Source organism: Xiphophorus maculatus, chromosome 2 (genome assembly GCF_002775205.1).
Source record: "Xiphophorus maculatus strain JP 163 A chromosome 2, X_maculatus-5.0-male, whole genome shotgun sequence".
In the NCBI taxonomy this organism is placed as follows: Eukaryota; Metazoa; Chordata; class Actinopteri; order Cyprinodontiformes; family Poeciliidae; genus Xiphophorus; species Xiphophorus maculatus.
The window spans coordinates 8,422,142-8,436,743 of NC_036444.1; the positions used below are offsets into that span (position 1 = coordinate 8,422,142).

The 14,602-nt window shown below is 36.6% G+C and overlaps 1 protein-coding gene across 8 annotated transcripts in view; it reads left to right on the plus strand.

Moving 5' to 3' along the window:
- Positions 1–14,602, plus strand: part of LOC102225212 (multiple epidermal growth factor-like domains protein 11) — a 112,340-nt gene that overhangs the window by 30,665 nt on the left and 67,073 nt on the right. For 5 of the 8 annotated variants that reach the window (XM_023326426.1, XM_023326447.1, XM_023326473.1 and 2 more), the window contains 2 exons: positions 6,996–7,088; positions 7,244–7,264. In XM_023326426.1, coding sequence (XP_023182194.1) covers positions 6,996–7,088; positions 7,244–7,264 — 114 coding nt within the window. The remainder of the gene's footprint in view (positions 1–6,995; positions 7,089–7,243; positions 7,265–14,602) is intronic. The other 3 variants (XM_023326457.1, XM_023326466.1, XM_023326482.1) reach the window with 1 other exon arrangement.

Consider the following 14,602-nt stretch of genomic DNA (forward strand, 5'->3'; position numbering starts at 1 on the left):
TTTCTGGTACAATGACTGCAGCCGTGTGGGTTTGCTCTTTGACCACGGCTGAGCTTGTCCTTGTCAAGGCTTTAATCGCCTCAGGGTAGCAGGTTCTCAGGAAGCCAGCCAGCAGAGAATGCAAGTGGGTGTGATTATATGGTGGTCTTAAGGAGTGAGGTGCAGACTGATCAATAATGCATTCATTAGGCATTTAAGTGACAGCACAGGCATTTGTTTATTAATGGGTTTTCAGGACGTTAAACAGGGGAATCTGCAAACTAAGATTGTGCATCTAGAATTGGCCCCACTATTTACAGGTTTCACTTACATATTATAGCTGCATGAATACTTACCCCTTTAATCCAATGAGGTGCAGTGGGGAAATTGAGTTGATAGAGGTCAGGAGAGCAGGTTTGCTTTCTGCTACTTTTGCAAAATGGTCCCTTTTAATCCTTCCTCACTTACAACCAGGATTAAATTACTTGTTTTCCTTAGGCAGTGATATCACAAGAAATTATTTGGTGCATTTGCCTTGGAATGAAACAAAACTCTTTGTTTATTTTCTCAGTCTGAATCCAATATTCTAGGTATGCCCTGCCCCTATCTGGACTCAGGGTTTTTGTCCAAATTTTACACTTACATAGAGGCTCTTTCACCCATTCCCTCTGTCATTAAGCCCTAGCCCTCATTTTTTTCATTCAAAGGTAGAGTGAATTCATGTTATAATGTAGAGTGAGATCCAAAGTGGTTGTGCTATATAGGTCCTTAAGTGAATTTTTTTCTGAATGACGTAAAACAACCAAACTTGCCTTCAAACAAACATGAATGTTTTTTTTCACTGCAAATGTCAATGTTCACTCTAAAGTCTAGTTTGATGTATTTTGCTAGTCTAACAATAACATAATAGCTTACAGTGATTATACGTTTTAAAATATTACACGTTATATTCTTTAACAAGTAATAAATACATATCCGCAAATTAAAGAATAACCTCTATAAAAACATTAAAACAATTAATTCTGAAATAAATATATGTTTTATTTCTTTCACAAATATTAATCTCGTCATTTAGATTTAATCAATCAATCAATCAAATTTTACTTGTATAGCACATTTCAGCAGCAAGGCATTTCAAAGTGCTTTACATCATATCAAACACAGAAACACAATGCAACATAGAATCAACAATCAAAACACGACATGATTTAGACTTCAGCTGGTGAAGGTCCAGTCTCATACTTTGTCAAAGAGAATGCAATATATCTTATTTGTTTTTCTGGTGAATAGACTTAATATTCTGCTCAACACATGGGAAAATAGGCTAAGAAAGCTACTTCAGTGTTCTGACAATATGGCATCATATTATTCAGGAAGGAGAAGCCGGTGTGTCTCTGTGATGAACATGTTCTCTTGCAAAATGTGCTCATCAATCCCAGAAGAAAAGCAAAAGACCTTGTACAGTTACTGCAAAGCTGTAAGGAGAATAGCACTATCCACAGTGAAACAAGTTCTGTACTGGGATGGACTGAAAATTTAGTCAAAGAGTAGAAAGCCAACACTTTGCATCAGGGACGTATGGACATGACAAAATAGACCTTATGGGGAAAGAATGTGATATGAAAATATTGTATCAACATCTCAGAACATCCACCTGGGGACTAAAGCTCAGGTTGTCCAAATGGACAATAAAAAAACCCTCCAAATTAGTTACAAAATTGCTTAAGGTGAACAAGGTTAACGGCTTGGAGTGGCCGTCACAAAGCCCTGATCTCAAGCCAAGAGAAAGAAAGCAGAGCTACTATGTGTGAGCAAGGTGGCCAAAAAACTACCTGACTTACACAAAGTCTTTCAGACAAAATGGGACAGATTTACCCCAAACTATTTTGAGAAGCTTATGGAAGGACTCCCAAAATGTTTCACCCAAGTCGTACATTTCAGAGGCAACTCTACTGTTTACCAAGGAAATTTGTGTAAACTCCCACGTTTGAAAAAAAGCTTTTATAAACAATCTAAAAAATTCTGTCTGACTATTCTGGCATTTTGAAAATTATTTAAAATATAACAGTTACAGCTGAGATAAAAGAAGAAAGAAATAGTCTGATTTCATGTCAGACAGTGAGAATAAAATGATTGTGTCTTTTTTAAAATAGTTTATGTAGATCTATTTCCAGCTTTAAACTGGTTTCAATTTAACAGAATCCCTATCATTTTATTGTTACGTAAAGCACCAGTAACACCATCAGCTACAGTATCAATGTGTAAAACAGAGTTAGGTGTAAAAGGAAAAGGACAAAATCAGGTGCACTGTTTATATGTATTTTTTTTTGTTTAGCCTTTCTCTCTTTATCAAGTTTGTTTCACTAAAGCTAATAAGCTTAAGGATTGTTCCTATTAATCCTGCCTGTCATTTTTTCCTTTATGGTCATATGATGTAACATCAGTATTCCCATTAGCTTCAACAAGTTGCATCTAAATTAATTTGGGGATGTTGAGACCACCAAAATGACTACACAAACACACAAAATCAACACATTATCATTAAAGATGTTCATCTTCTTTAGTCTGCTGTTTTGCATTATTCCATCATTTTTGAAAGGATTGTTTAATTTTCTTAAGGCTCCTTCAGAGCAAGTTGAACTTTGATCTGCATCTCTTTAATTAGAACTCTTAAGTTTCCAGCGAGAGGTCTTTATTATTTCTATGACCTTTGATCTGTTGTAAGTCATTACCTTAATATGTTACCAGCGTATGAAGAGAATGTGAAGAACTCATTTCCCTTCTAATAAGCATGATTATTACAGTTGTGCATGAAGAAGTGAGAAGAGCTCGCTAATGACAAGAGCTTATAATATCTTCAGAGGCTTTGTGGAGTTTCTTGTCCCTATTTTTACAAGACATTAAGTCCAGATGACTCCTGCATGACTCTTCCCTGTCCGTTGCTGAAACATAATTTTTAAATGACTTTGTCTGTGGAGCGAGTTGAGTTTAAAATAGTTAGTTGATGAGTTGAAAGGTAATTAGATTCTCATCAGAAAACCAATTCTGTACATTAAATTACTTTTTCATTGTGCATTTGTTGCTTTTTATTGACACGGTACGGCATCTACTTACAGAAAAAAAGGTGACAACCCCCCCCCCCCCCCCCCCCCCAAAAAAAAAATACATTGTAATGTATTTAATTAAAAAGAAAAAAAAACAATGTTCTTTCAAAGGTCTTAAACACAGAAATCTAATGGGGTTTTTCTCATGGACTGCAGCAAAAACACAAACAGGCAGAGACTGACAGGGACCTATTATATAAGACATTGCAATAAGTTATAGGTAGACTAGGCAAAAGATATTAAATTTAATAACATTACATTGCAATCACCAATTAGCTCCATTGTTCCTTGTTCTGATAACAACTCTGCATAATGAGTTAGATTAGCCTTTTATCTAGATGAAAGACTCAATTTTCCAACAGATTCCTTAGACATGAGTTAGGCAGGGTGATTCATGAATTTCAATTAAAATGAAAGACCTACCTTCTACTTTATTATGCCTTCCCTTCAGTATACCGGTTCAGATCTCAAGAGAAGGGTGCGCTTTATCCTCTCTCCCCTAGTCAAAAAACTTCATTTCCATATTTCTTTTTTTCTCTGGGATGTGACACATTTGCATGTCCCTGTTCTCGCTGATCAGAATTTGCTGATTGAAACTAAATGAAATCAACTCATCATGGTGACATTGAATTTGTCTCCTCTTCCCTTTGAATACTCTGCAGGCCGTGGACTCATTGATTACAGGTAGTCGATCTCGCCACTTTCGTCAGCAGAAATGTTGTAGCTCTTCCTCCTTTTCTTTTTGCTGGCTAAATCTAATTAGACAGTTTTCTGCTAGACTACTGATGCTCAGAAATCTGCCCTGAATTATCTTCCCATCTCTGGTTTAGCTTTTTTTTTTTTTTTTGCCACGGTGGCATTTCTGCGATTACTCGTGCTTGGTGGGTGTTTCAGATACGCTCGTCGTTCCCCTTCCCTGCTGCCGGTGGTGGATCTGAATCGAAGCCTCATTGAGTGGTGTTCTATAGCTCCTTCACTGACCTATCAGACAATAGCCTGGGTGTCATAATTTTGCACACAAGGAAGCTATATTACTTCCAGCTTTTTTGACCAAAGCACAGCAGAAAAACCTGAGAAGAAAATGAGCAGAAGTTGCAGGAACTGTTAGATGAGGTCTGATCAGTTAAGGGGACAGGCTGTCTACTCTGCTGCCCTTGGATTGTGTATCATCCCTCCACAGGCCATGTTAGTGGACCGCTGATTCCCATCAGGCAGGGGTCCTCTCTTGTCGTATTTGCCTGCTCGTCTCCTTCCCCAGATAAGAGCCAGCTTCTCTTAACCCTGCTGGCCAGATGACCTTGGCTGCCACAGATTTATTCATGCTAAGTACTTAGTTTGTGATATTATTCCTTTTTAGTTTGAAATGTGGTATCACAAAAAAAGAAGAAAAAGGGAAAAGAAAAGAAAGAACAAAGAAAAACACCTCATATAGGTTCCTTTTTGTATCCACTCTAAAGAAAAGAAAACCATCCAGTTGGTGAAAACACTTCCAGGAATACTAATGCCTACCTGATCAATCTGGTGTTGTGTAGCTCAATATAAATGATCAAGAAAACTGCAGACTTAGTAAACACTGCGGTCTACTTGCAACATTAACGCTTTTCTATATGACAGAGCATTAGAGGTGATTTACAGCTTGTTCTTTTGTAGCTCAGCCTGCTGATAGCAACGTGTTCTGGAAAGTGACGTTTTCTGTCACTTGTGAGTCAAACTAATATGCCAACTAAGAAAAACAAGTCACGTATTTGATGAACTTGAATATAAATATGCTGGTATATCACAATTATATTGACGTTAAGGACATTAAAGTGATTTCATCATGCTGAGTTTTATGTTTTTCTAACACTCAATTGTAAATGGAAAAATGAAACACAGCTTAAACGATTTTTCAAAAAACATCAACTCTGTCAACAAGATTTTCTCTTATTTTTCTAGGGTCAAAATTATATACAAACTCAAATACATATCTTGGCTACTATTTATATTTGGAAAAATCTCCTTTACACCTTTACAGCTTGACCATCATTAATATTTTTTAACATCTCTTCTTCTAAAAAATTGTAGAGTTCATTTAAATCTTCTGGTTTGCTGCCTCTGACCTGTCTTAAATACATCCTTTAAAGTTTGTTTGGATTTCTTCTGTCTCTCTCTTTGAGTTTAAATAAGTTGGTGTAAAAAGAGTAGATTTCATTTTCTTGTAGGTTGTCTAATGTGTCTAAAATCACATGTGTTTTTAATTCAGTTTTGTGACATGTCCTTCCCTGGAACCTCCTGCCTCCAGTGAGATTTGTGCTGAGTCAGAGAAAAGAACAGAAGCACATGGAACAAAAATCTTATAACCAATCAATTCGGAGCAAGTCGGATCACCTTGCACCTTGCATTTAGTTGTGATAAATGCTTTTGTGCGTTGCAAGCCTTTTGTTGCTTTTGTCTAATTTTTGTGTGCATCTCTGGCAAGTTTGGCCAGTTTTTCTTCTACAACATTAATCTGTGTCTTTCTTAAAAGACCATTTTTCTTCGTATCTAATGTGATGATCCAAAGTGAAAAACCACCAAAGCTTCCATCAACGTTGGCCAGATAAGCAAATTGCTGCCTCTTTGCCAAAGGATAGCCTCTGGGTCAGTTCAAACAGTTGTGCTAAGATTTCCCATTTCAGCTGAGTAGAGAAACAGGATAGTGAAAACAGAACATGAACAGACCCAATCAGGCTCTAACTATAATATAATCAGACTATAATATCTGGACCTCATGTATTCTGCTTCCACCATCAGCTGAAAAAATTGAGGTGTCAAGGTGTCTTTAACTTTAAATTGTTGATTTGTTTTGTTCATGCCCAAACTTTTTCACCTCAAATTACTGCTAGAAGTGATAATATTGTTGTAATATTATCAAGAAAAAACAGCATAGCACTTAACAGATGATGCTTAGATTTAAGTCTGTTGTTTTAGAGTGCTGTCATCTGTTGGTGTAATATATTATCAGACCTCAGTGACTTAATAGCCTAATAAGCATATAAGGAAGATTGTCTCTGTTCTTGAGACTGTTCTGGAGCCCCAGAAGCTGATTAGGCAAAAAAGGGACGTTTCATATTATTATGAACACAAGAACGAGACAATCTTGATCATCCGTTTCACAAGACAGAAATCCAACAGCAGTGACCCCAGTCAGAGGTTTCACATCTGCTGCAGCACAAACTACTACATAAGATCTTTATCACCCACAAACATCACCATATATGTTACTTTTTCAAAGAAACCTAAATTACAGTTCCCACATAAAATGTTCTTTTTGGGATTAATAGACACATTTTGAAATGAATTGAATTAAACTGAAGTCAAGATATTTCTTTAAAGTCCATAGAGAGGCTAAGAAAACCTTTAACAGCCAAGCTTAGAAAAACAGCTTAGATAATATTTGAAACACTCAGAATGAATGTCAGAATTTGTGTGATTTATTGAGGTTATCGTATTTTTAAATGTCTTTTACTTGAAGTATTTGGAAATCGACAGTAGTATGAATATCATGTACAGTTATAAATTAAACCTAGAATCCCCTTGCTTATTTTTCATCTACAATAAAACTCCTTCCCAGGAAAAGGTAGTGATTCATCCTTCAACATTAATTGTTGATAAATCTTTGACAGATTATGAAAGTACTTACATACTTAAAAATTTGAACGAGTTGATTGTTGACACATTTATTAAAAATGCAATGTCAAGTACTGGAAGTACATGGCAATCATGAGGGCCTAAATTAAGATTTATATCAGAGATGGAGACATTAATTCTCTAATTTTACTTTATATTTTGCTTGAGCTGAATTTTAAGTATGCTATTTAGATTTACTTACATGTTTGTATGCATTAATTCACTTATAAGTTGTATTGATGGGGAAATATCTTTGTGTCTCAGCTCTGTGTACAGAGGAGTGCATGCACGGTCGCTGCGTCTCTCCTGATACATGCCAGTGCGAGCCTGGATGGGGTGGACTGGACTGCTCCAGTGGTGAGTTCGCTTTCCCTCTAAACCTACAATTAGGCCCTTAGACACATTTGTTCCTTAATTGCTCTCACAGCCAGTAGGTCCATAAGACTTTGCTGTGAATCTGTTTTGCGTCCGTCTATCTCAAAGCTGCTCAGCTTTGTATCCTCTCTTCTTAGCAAGCACAGCCAATGGAACAGGTAAGTCACAATGAATTCATTCTCATTTGCTGGAAGTGGAAGTGATTTGTCTGATGAATCTAGCGGATGAATGGATGGTTGCACCTCTCTTGTGTCTACCTGACTCTCTGTTTTGGTCTTAATCATGATTAGACCAATGTCTGTGACTTGTTCAGATGATGGATCAGGGCCAAGCGGAAACAAGCCATTATGCTGGCCTCTCTGTTTACTGGGCCTATACCTCGGCTACTGAAGCCTGATGGGAGGGTGGAATTGGGCAATCAGCTAAATGCTAGAGCAAAATCTATATTCTCCTTTCTCAAATTTATGTTTGGATAAAAACATGCCTACAGGAATATCTTATTTTGCACAACCATGACCCAGTAATCACTTTCTGCATCAACATTTCTGATCTTTAATTCATAACATTAACAGTTTACGCACCCCAGACCCCTACCCTCACTCTGGTGTTGAACAGCCACTGCCTATTGCTTATTTAGAAATGAGTAATGGCAGATAAAATCATATCAGTAGTGCTACTGTATAGATCTATGAGTTTTCATTACCAAGAGAGCCATTCACTGATTAGCAGCTGTGTGTAAATCAGCCAGTCTTCGTGTTGCCTCAGCCTGCTGCAGGTAGATTCATGGTCGTCCATGACAACCCTGAGCTGTTTGCTGCTGCTCCCTCTTACAGGCTGGTGAGGGTCCAGCCAGGAGGATTTGAGGGTTTAGGGCCCTCGGGGGACTCTAGTCCCACTCTTGGTTAGTTACGAGTGCAGCCATGTGTGTGCTTTTTCCCCCCAGTCTTCCAGGTGCTTATCTGATCCACCTTGTTAAAACAGACTTGATGATTGAGACAGAGGCATTATTCATAACTTCATATTTCCATACCAGGCATGATTCCAGACTTTTTTATTTACGAGCCTTCATCTGCAGAAATTAGGAATGCGTGCCAATTCTTAAATTAAATCTGCCCTCCTTTTTCCTTTATGTAAATGGTTCAGCGTGTTTTCTTGTCTGTCACTGTAACTGTAAATTATATTTCCACCAAGCACAGATAAGAGAAGTAAGTACATATATATATATATATATATATATATATATATCTATGAGCATATATATATATATATATATATATATATATATATATATATATATATATATATATATATATATATATATAAAAATATATATATATATATATATATATATATATATATATATATATATATATATATATATATATATATATATATATATAAACCTAAAGAGAAAGAACTAATATAAAAATATAGTAAAGTGAGTGCTTCATTAAAAATAATAAAGTCAGCACTTATATAGATTATTACTTATTGAACGACCTGAAAAGCAAAGGTCAACAACACAAAATCGACCCTTTTTGGCTCTTTATTTCATCACTATTCTGTTTGAGTTCTTTTGTTTGTTCTCGCTTAAAGTGAAGCAGAGGGAAGGATGTGCTGGTCACATGACGGAGGTTGTGTGAATGATGTGATAAAAAAGTGTGTCGCCTAGTGCTTGGAGATGAAGAGCCGCCGTGGGATGCTCTGCGGCCTAAAGCTGAAGTGACAGGCTTTCAGCGAGTGATCTGGAACTGGATCAAAGGCTTGGGCTGAGTTTCTGGTGCAGCACCCACCAGCAAGGAGTTTTCTATGTGGGTCAGGTGGTGAAAAATAAAGAATTGGTGGACAGTAGGAACAGGAGCAGAAGGAGATCAGGTGGGAAAGATTCAGTTAATTGTTTTTGGTAAAGAAGATTTTGCTTGTTGTTTTGGGGTTTTTCCTTTTCCGCCTGCTAGTGTCCACCTACAGTATCCAGAAAGCACTTCATCCTTTTCTTCCGCCTTGAGGGATAGGCCTACTGAGACCTGATTTACCCTGTGACCTGACTGGACCCCGAGGTGTCTCTGTTTCAATTCTGATACATAAAGCAGCTAAACAGAATGTAGACTGCTGTTTGAAGATGCAGTCTTGCTCTACATCTGTTAGTGTGAATTTGGAGCATTCAGATTTGCGTTTTCTCCAAAGACTGATGAATGATTAATTGTTGCTGTTGGGTATTTTGATAACTCTAATTCCTGTGTGTTGTGGTTGTGGAATGAGCTTCTGAAAATGTTTTCTCTAATGTCTTGAATCTACTTTTTTTTTCTTCTTTTTTGCCTTCAGTTCAACATTTAGATGCATAAAAAGAGTGCTATATACTGTATACAGTGCTTTGCAAAAGCATTCATATGCCTTGAACCTTTTACATTTGTTCATGTTCCAGCCACAAAGTTTAATGCATTTCACTGGGGTTTTATGTGAAAGACCAGCACAAAGTAGTGTACAACAGTGAAGTGGAAGAAAATGGAAACATGGTTAGTAAAGGTATTTTTCATAGACAGATTTTTTTAAATCTGAAAAGTGTGGCATACATTTATGTTCAATGCCCTTTATGTTGAATACCCATGAATAAGCCCCAGTCCAAACAATTGTCCTCAGAAGACACCTATCTATGATCTAGTTCACCAATGTCTAATTTAATGATACTATAAATAAAGGTCATAAAATTACCATCTATCTTTGAAAATCTCTTGGAACACTGTTCAATTCATCATCTAAAATAGGAAAGAGTATGACTGAAAATGTGCCAAGGCATTAGAATATATTGACAGATACAAGCTTTGAGACCAAACCTGAACTTTCTGGTTTGCGTACAAATCGGCATGCTGTAGCAAACTAACACTGCACATTAACCTGAAAACACCATTCCCTTCAGGAAACACAGTGGCGGGATCATGCTTTGAGCAAAGTAGCTTTCTCCCACAGGGACCGGAAAGCTGATCAGAGAAAAGTCAGTCAAGTTCAGACTTAAATCTAAATGAATATATGTGGCAAGACTTGAAAGCTGATGTCCGCAGATGCTGTCCATCTAATCAGACTGAGCTGTTTTACAAAGGATACTGGGCAAATCTACAATCTCTAAACTGGTAGAAACATGCCTAGACTAGCAGCAGGAAGTACAGTGAAAAAGCGGTTTTATTTTATTTCAGCTAACAACTATGAACTTTTTTGTATTAGTGTATTACATAAAATCCCATAAAATACTTTGTAACTTGTGGTTGTAACATCCTGAAATTCTAAACATTTCAAATGATATAAATGCTTTTTTGCCTAGCGTGTCTGTTCATGTTTTTTGTCTTCATGTGCTTGATGTTTCTTACCTGTTTGCCTTCTCATTCTATATTAAATAGCAATGTTTCTCTCCATCATTGTGTTTACATTGTTTTGGATGTTGCTTTTTTTCCCTTATAATTCGTTCGTAATAGGATTTTTACCATGTAAAAAATGGATGAAAAACAATTTAAACTCATTAGACCGGGAATGGCAGCAATTTTAGCGCAAGCTTTTCGGTTAAATGGAGCTCTGCTTATGAAAGTGAGCAGAGTGTCTTTAGTAATTTTAGTCTGCTGACGTGTAGTGCATGGATTTGAGAACCAAGTCATATTATTGGATGATGTCTGCAGCAAAAGCAGTATGTGCTGGTGTGAAAAGAACCACTCAGAATGAGTGTGAAATCCAATCTTTGTATGATATTATGAGTTTATTGAATGAAAACTATATGAACTTTCTTCACAGACCCTGTGAGTGACTGTGGTTTAAAAGACATTCTTTTTTTTTTGCAGTTGCAGAGAAATAACTTGGTCCCTTTTTGCTTTTATTACAGGCTTCTTTTCAGTCCTTAGAGATTCAATACTGCCGATGAGTGTGTTTCACAAGGTCACTTTAGACCACAGTAATTACAGTTTTCAAATAAAGAGAGTGATAAAGATAGATGTTGCATACACAAGGCATATTTAGCCTTGTGTATGCAAGGCTAAATATGCCTGTATATATTTCAACCAAGTGCCATCACTTGAAAAAATAAAGATCTAAATATCGTGTCTCCATCACAAAACATGTTCCCAAGGCACAGAGATGACAAATGTTCATAAATATGGAGCATGTAGTGCTTCATTCTTTTCTCTACACTGATTTCTCTTGCATTTATTGAAGTAGAAATGTTTGGAGAATTTATAATAATCAATAGTGTGAAGATAATCACCTGAAAAGCCTCTGGAACACTTGAGATTTGTAAACCACAAAGCATCCCTGGTGCTTTTAAAAGAAATCTATCACACTTAATAGTCAGAGCTACTGTGTTTGGTCGGCCATGGTGCATGGGGTAACATATTCCTGCTCAATGTATTCAGATACAGCCACAGCCACTGTTGTGTGTGCTGTACATGTGATTAACTGATAAATGTGGCTCATGAATGCATTTTTATGGGCTATTGCACCAGGTGGGATGCTACATTCTTCTTGTTTTATGTTAATTAAAAAGCAAAGTTTCAGTATTAAGGCTGCAATAAACAATTTGTTTTGTTAGATTCCAAAATGTGGAGTTGCAATGATATTGGTGGAGGTCAGTCAGTAATGACAGGCTATATTTGAAGCTACATTTATTCTGTTTGAACTGGTTTATATAGTGCCATGTTACAGCCTTAAACAATGCATATTATTGGGCTGTTCATGTAATACGGCATCACAAAGTAGCTCATGCTTAATTGAACAATGACTGTTGGGGGGCGGGGTTTTGCAAAACATCAATTATGAAGTGGAAGAAAAAGAATATAGGGTTCACAAATACATTTTTGGGGGGTGAAATAAAAATCTATATAATTTATAATTAATATGTCACCCCCAATAAAATATATTTCAACCAATTTCTAAAAGAAGTCAACTGATTAGTAAATCCAATCCACATGCAGGTACAAAGACCTGGCTGACTCCTTAAAACTGACAAGCTGGGTAAGAAGACAATTAATCAGAGATGCAGAGAAGAAGCTCAAGCTAGGTCTGGAGGAGCTGCAAATAGTCACAACTTAGGTAGCAGGATGTGCTGCCAATACAACAATTTGACTTCATACAGTGATAAAAAGAAAGCCATTGTTTGAAAATAGAAATAAATCACTAAACAATATCATGAACATCAAGGAACACAGCCAACAGGTCAGAGTTTAAAGTGAAAGCAAGGTTAGGTCGTGAAACAATTTCCCAAGATTCCCTAAATTCAATTATATTAAAGCATTTATATCATTACACTACAATTACATTCACAATTCACTCTTAGAAGATCATAACAAAATACAGTGAAGGAGAAATGCCATAGTTTTTCTTGAGAGATTGCTGTGATTGAGTTGCCTCATGACTTTTTATTTCATGTATTTTTTTTCTTTTACATAGCTTTAATTTGTGTGACTGACTTGGCCAGCTCTCTTTTGTAAAATAAATATCTTATCTCAATGGGACTTATGGTGAAGTGGGTTGAAAATGAATACCCTGACCTGGTATTCGGTAGTAGGCTCAATTGTCTCAATTAACCTGTGGCAGAACTTGAACTTGACTTGTAGGTAAAACTATTTTTACCTAGAGCATGTATAGACATATTTCAAAAAACCTCTAGATATAATTTCAGTGAAAAGTGGTTCTGCGAAGAATGGATTCAGGGGGACTAAATACATAAGTCTGTTTTACTTAAACAAAATGAAAAGAAAGAAAGAAATCTAAAACATTTAATCCTTTCACAATGATGTGGCACTTTGCTAGATTTATCACAATAAATTCTACTAAGACACATTGCAGTTTGTGGCTGCAATATGCCAAAATGTGAAAAAAATTAAAGTAGTATAAATACTGTTGTCAAGGCATGTTATCTGACATTGTTCAGTTGATGTAGCGTCAGTGAATTAATATGAAAGGGTAATCAACCTGAAATGGCAATGTAAAGCTTGATTTTGGCTTAAAAAACTCCCTTATGAAGCTTCACCAAAGGTATTCACACATTACTCTCAAGATTCATCTGAGCCAGATGCTTCCTCTCCAATTCCACTGCTGTAGGACATTGACATGCACCGCTGTCAAACTCCCAAAGTCTAAATCAGCATTAGTTGTGACAGAGACGCACACAGATATACTCTTACTTGACACATCAGTCTAAATGTCACTTAACTTTGCTCTCAGAACGTCTCTCTTCATCAATCTAACTGACAGACAAATACAGTGTTTATGTGAGTGTTTTTTTTTTCTTTTTAGATATAGCCTCCATAGGAAAAAAACAACAACAAAAAAAACAAGAAAAGTGAACCTCCATCTTCACATCAGCTGTTGAAAAGGAAGTCTACATCGATTGCATTTCTGGTTATATAAGCACGTAAAGAGACACTTTGGGGAGAACTATGAATACCCTAAGTTTATCATTCTGAATGGGTTCCTTGCTGCTTGTAGCAGTCAATGCCAACTGCCTCGTTCATTTTGGTAGATCAAAGTATCCAGGCACTGGTATCTCTCTCAAGGGGGGAGGGAATGGACCAATCTATAGCTGCTGTTGCCTTTGTGTATGCCTCTGTTTGTGTGTATGCGATTGTGTGTGTACTCTACTGATATGCTTTTGTGTGTCTGAGTATACTGCATTGGGCTTTCGAGGAGTGCAATTTTTTTTTTTTTGATTGTACACTACAAAGTTAAGGCATATTAAATTATTCCATATATTAATAAATCACAATACAAACTGTATCAGTGGTTACAAGTTAATGTTTCCTTTGGTCTACAGAAATTTAAATGCAGTTGCTCGTTGGATAGACCATTTGAAGTTGTGAGTTTTTCTTATAACTTAATCTAGAAGAAGCCTCTCCCTACTAGCGGTGTTAAAATCTATACCAGTCCACCACCTGCATCTTACCTTAAGGCGTTTGCAAAACCTGATAGTTTTAAATAAATCCCAATTAATATAATAACTATATAAATGCCTCTGGTTTGTTAAAAAAGCTGTTCAAACTTTTTCACACCAGACATATATCTTATTTTTGCCTTTTGATGTCAGAGAAGTTATTCAATGCTATAATGTCTTTTGTTTTGCATGATGCATATTTTTCCTGACAAGAAAAAATAATTTAAGACTGAATTATAATTTTTTTATGACAGTGGTAGGAATTTGTCTCGTAATCGAGACTGGTTTGAGCCCACGCTCCATCTCTCTGTTGTTGTATCTTTGGATAAGACACTTAAGTCGCCTTGCCAACTGGTGGTGGTTAGAAGCCCAGTGGCAGCCTGACTTCTGTCACACTGCTGTAGATACAGTCTAGTAGCCTGCCACCATCTGTGTGTGAATGTGTGTGTGAGTGAATGAATGTTGTGTGAAGCACTTTGGGGTCCTCTGAACTTGATAAAGCGCAATACAAGTACAGGCCATTTACCATTCCCCCCATCTTTGAAAAATGAAGGGAATGGCAGGATGATTTTATCTTTTTTAAGATGTAAAA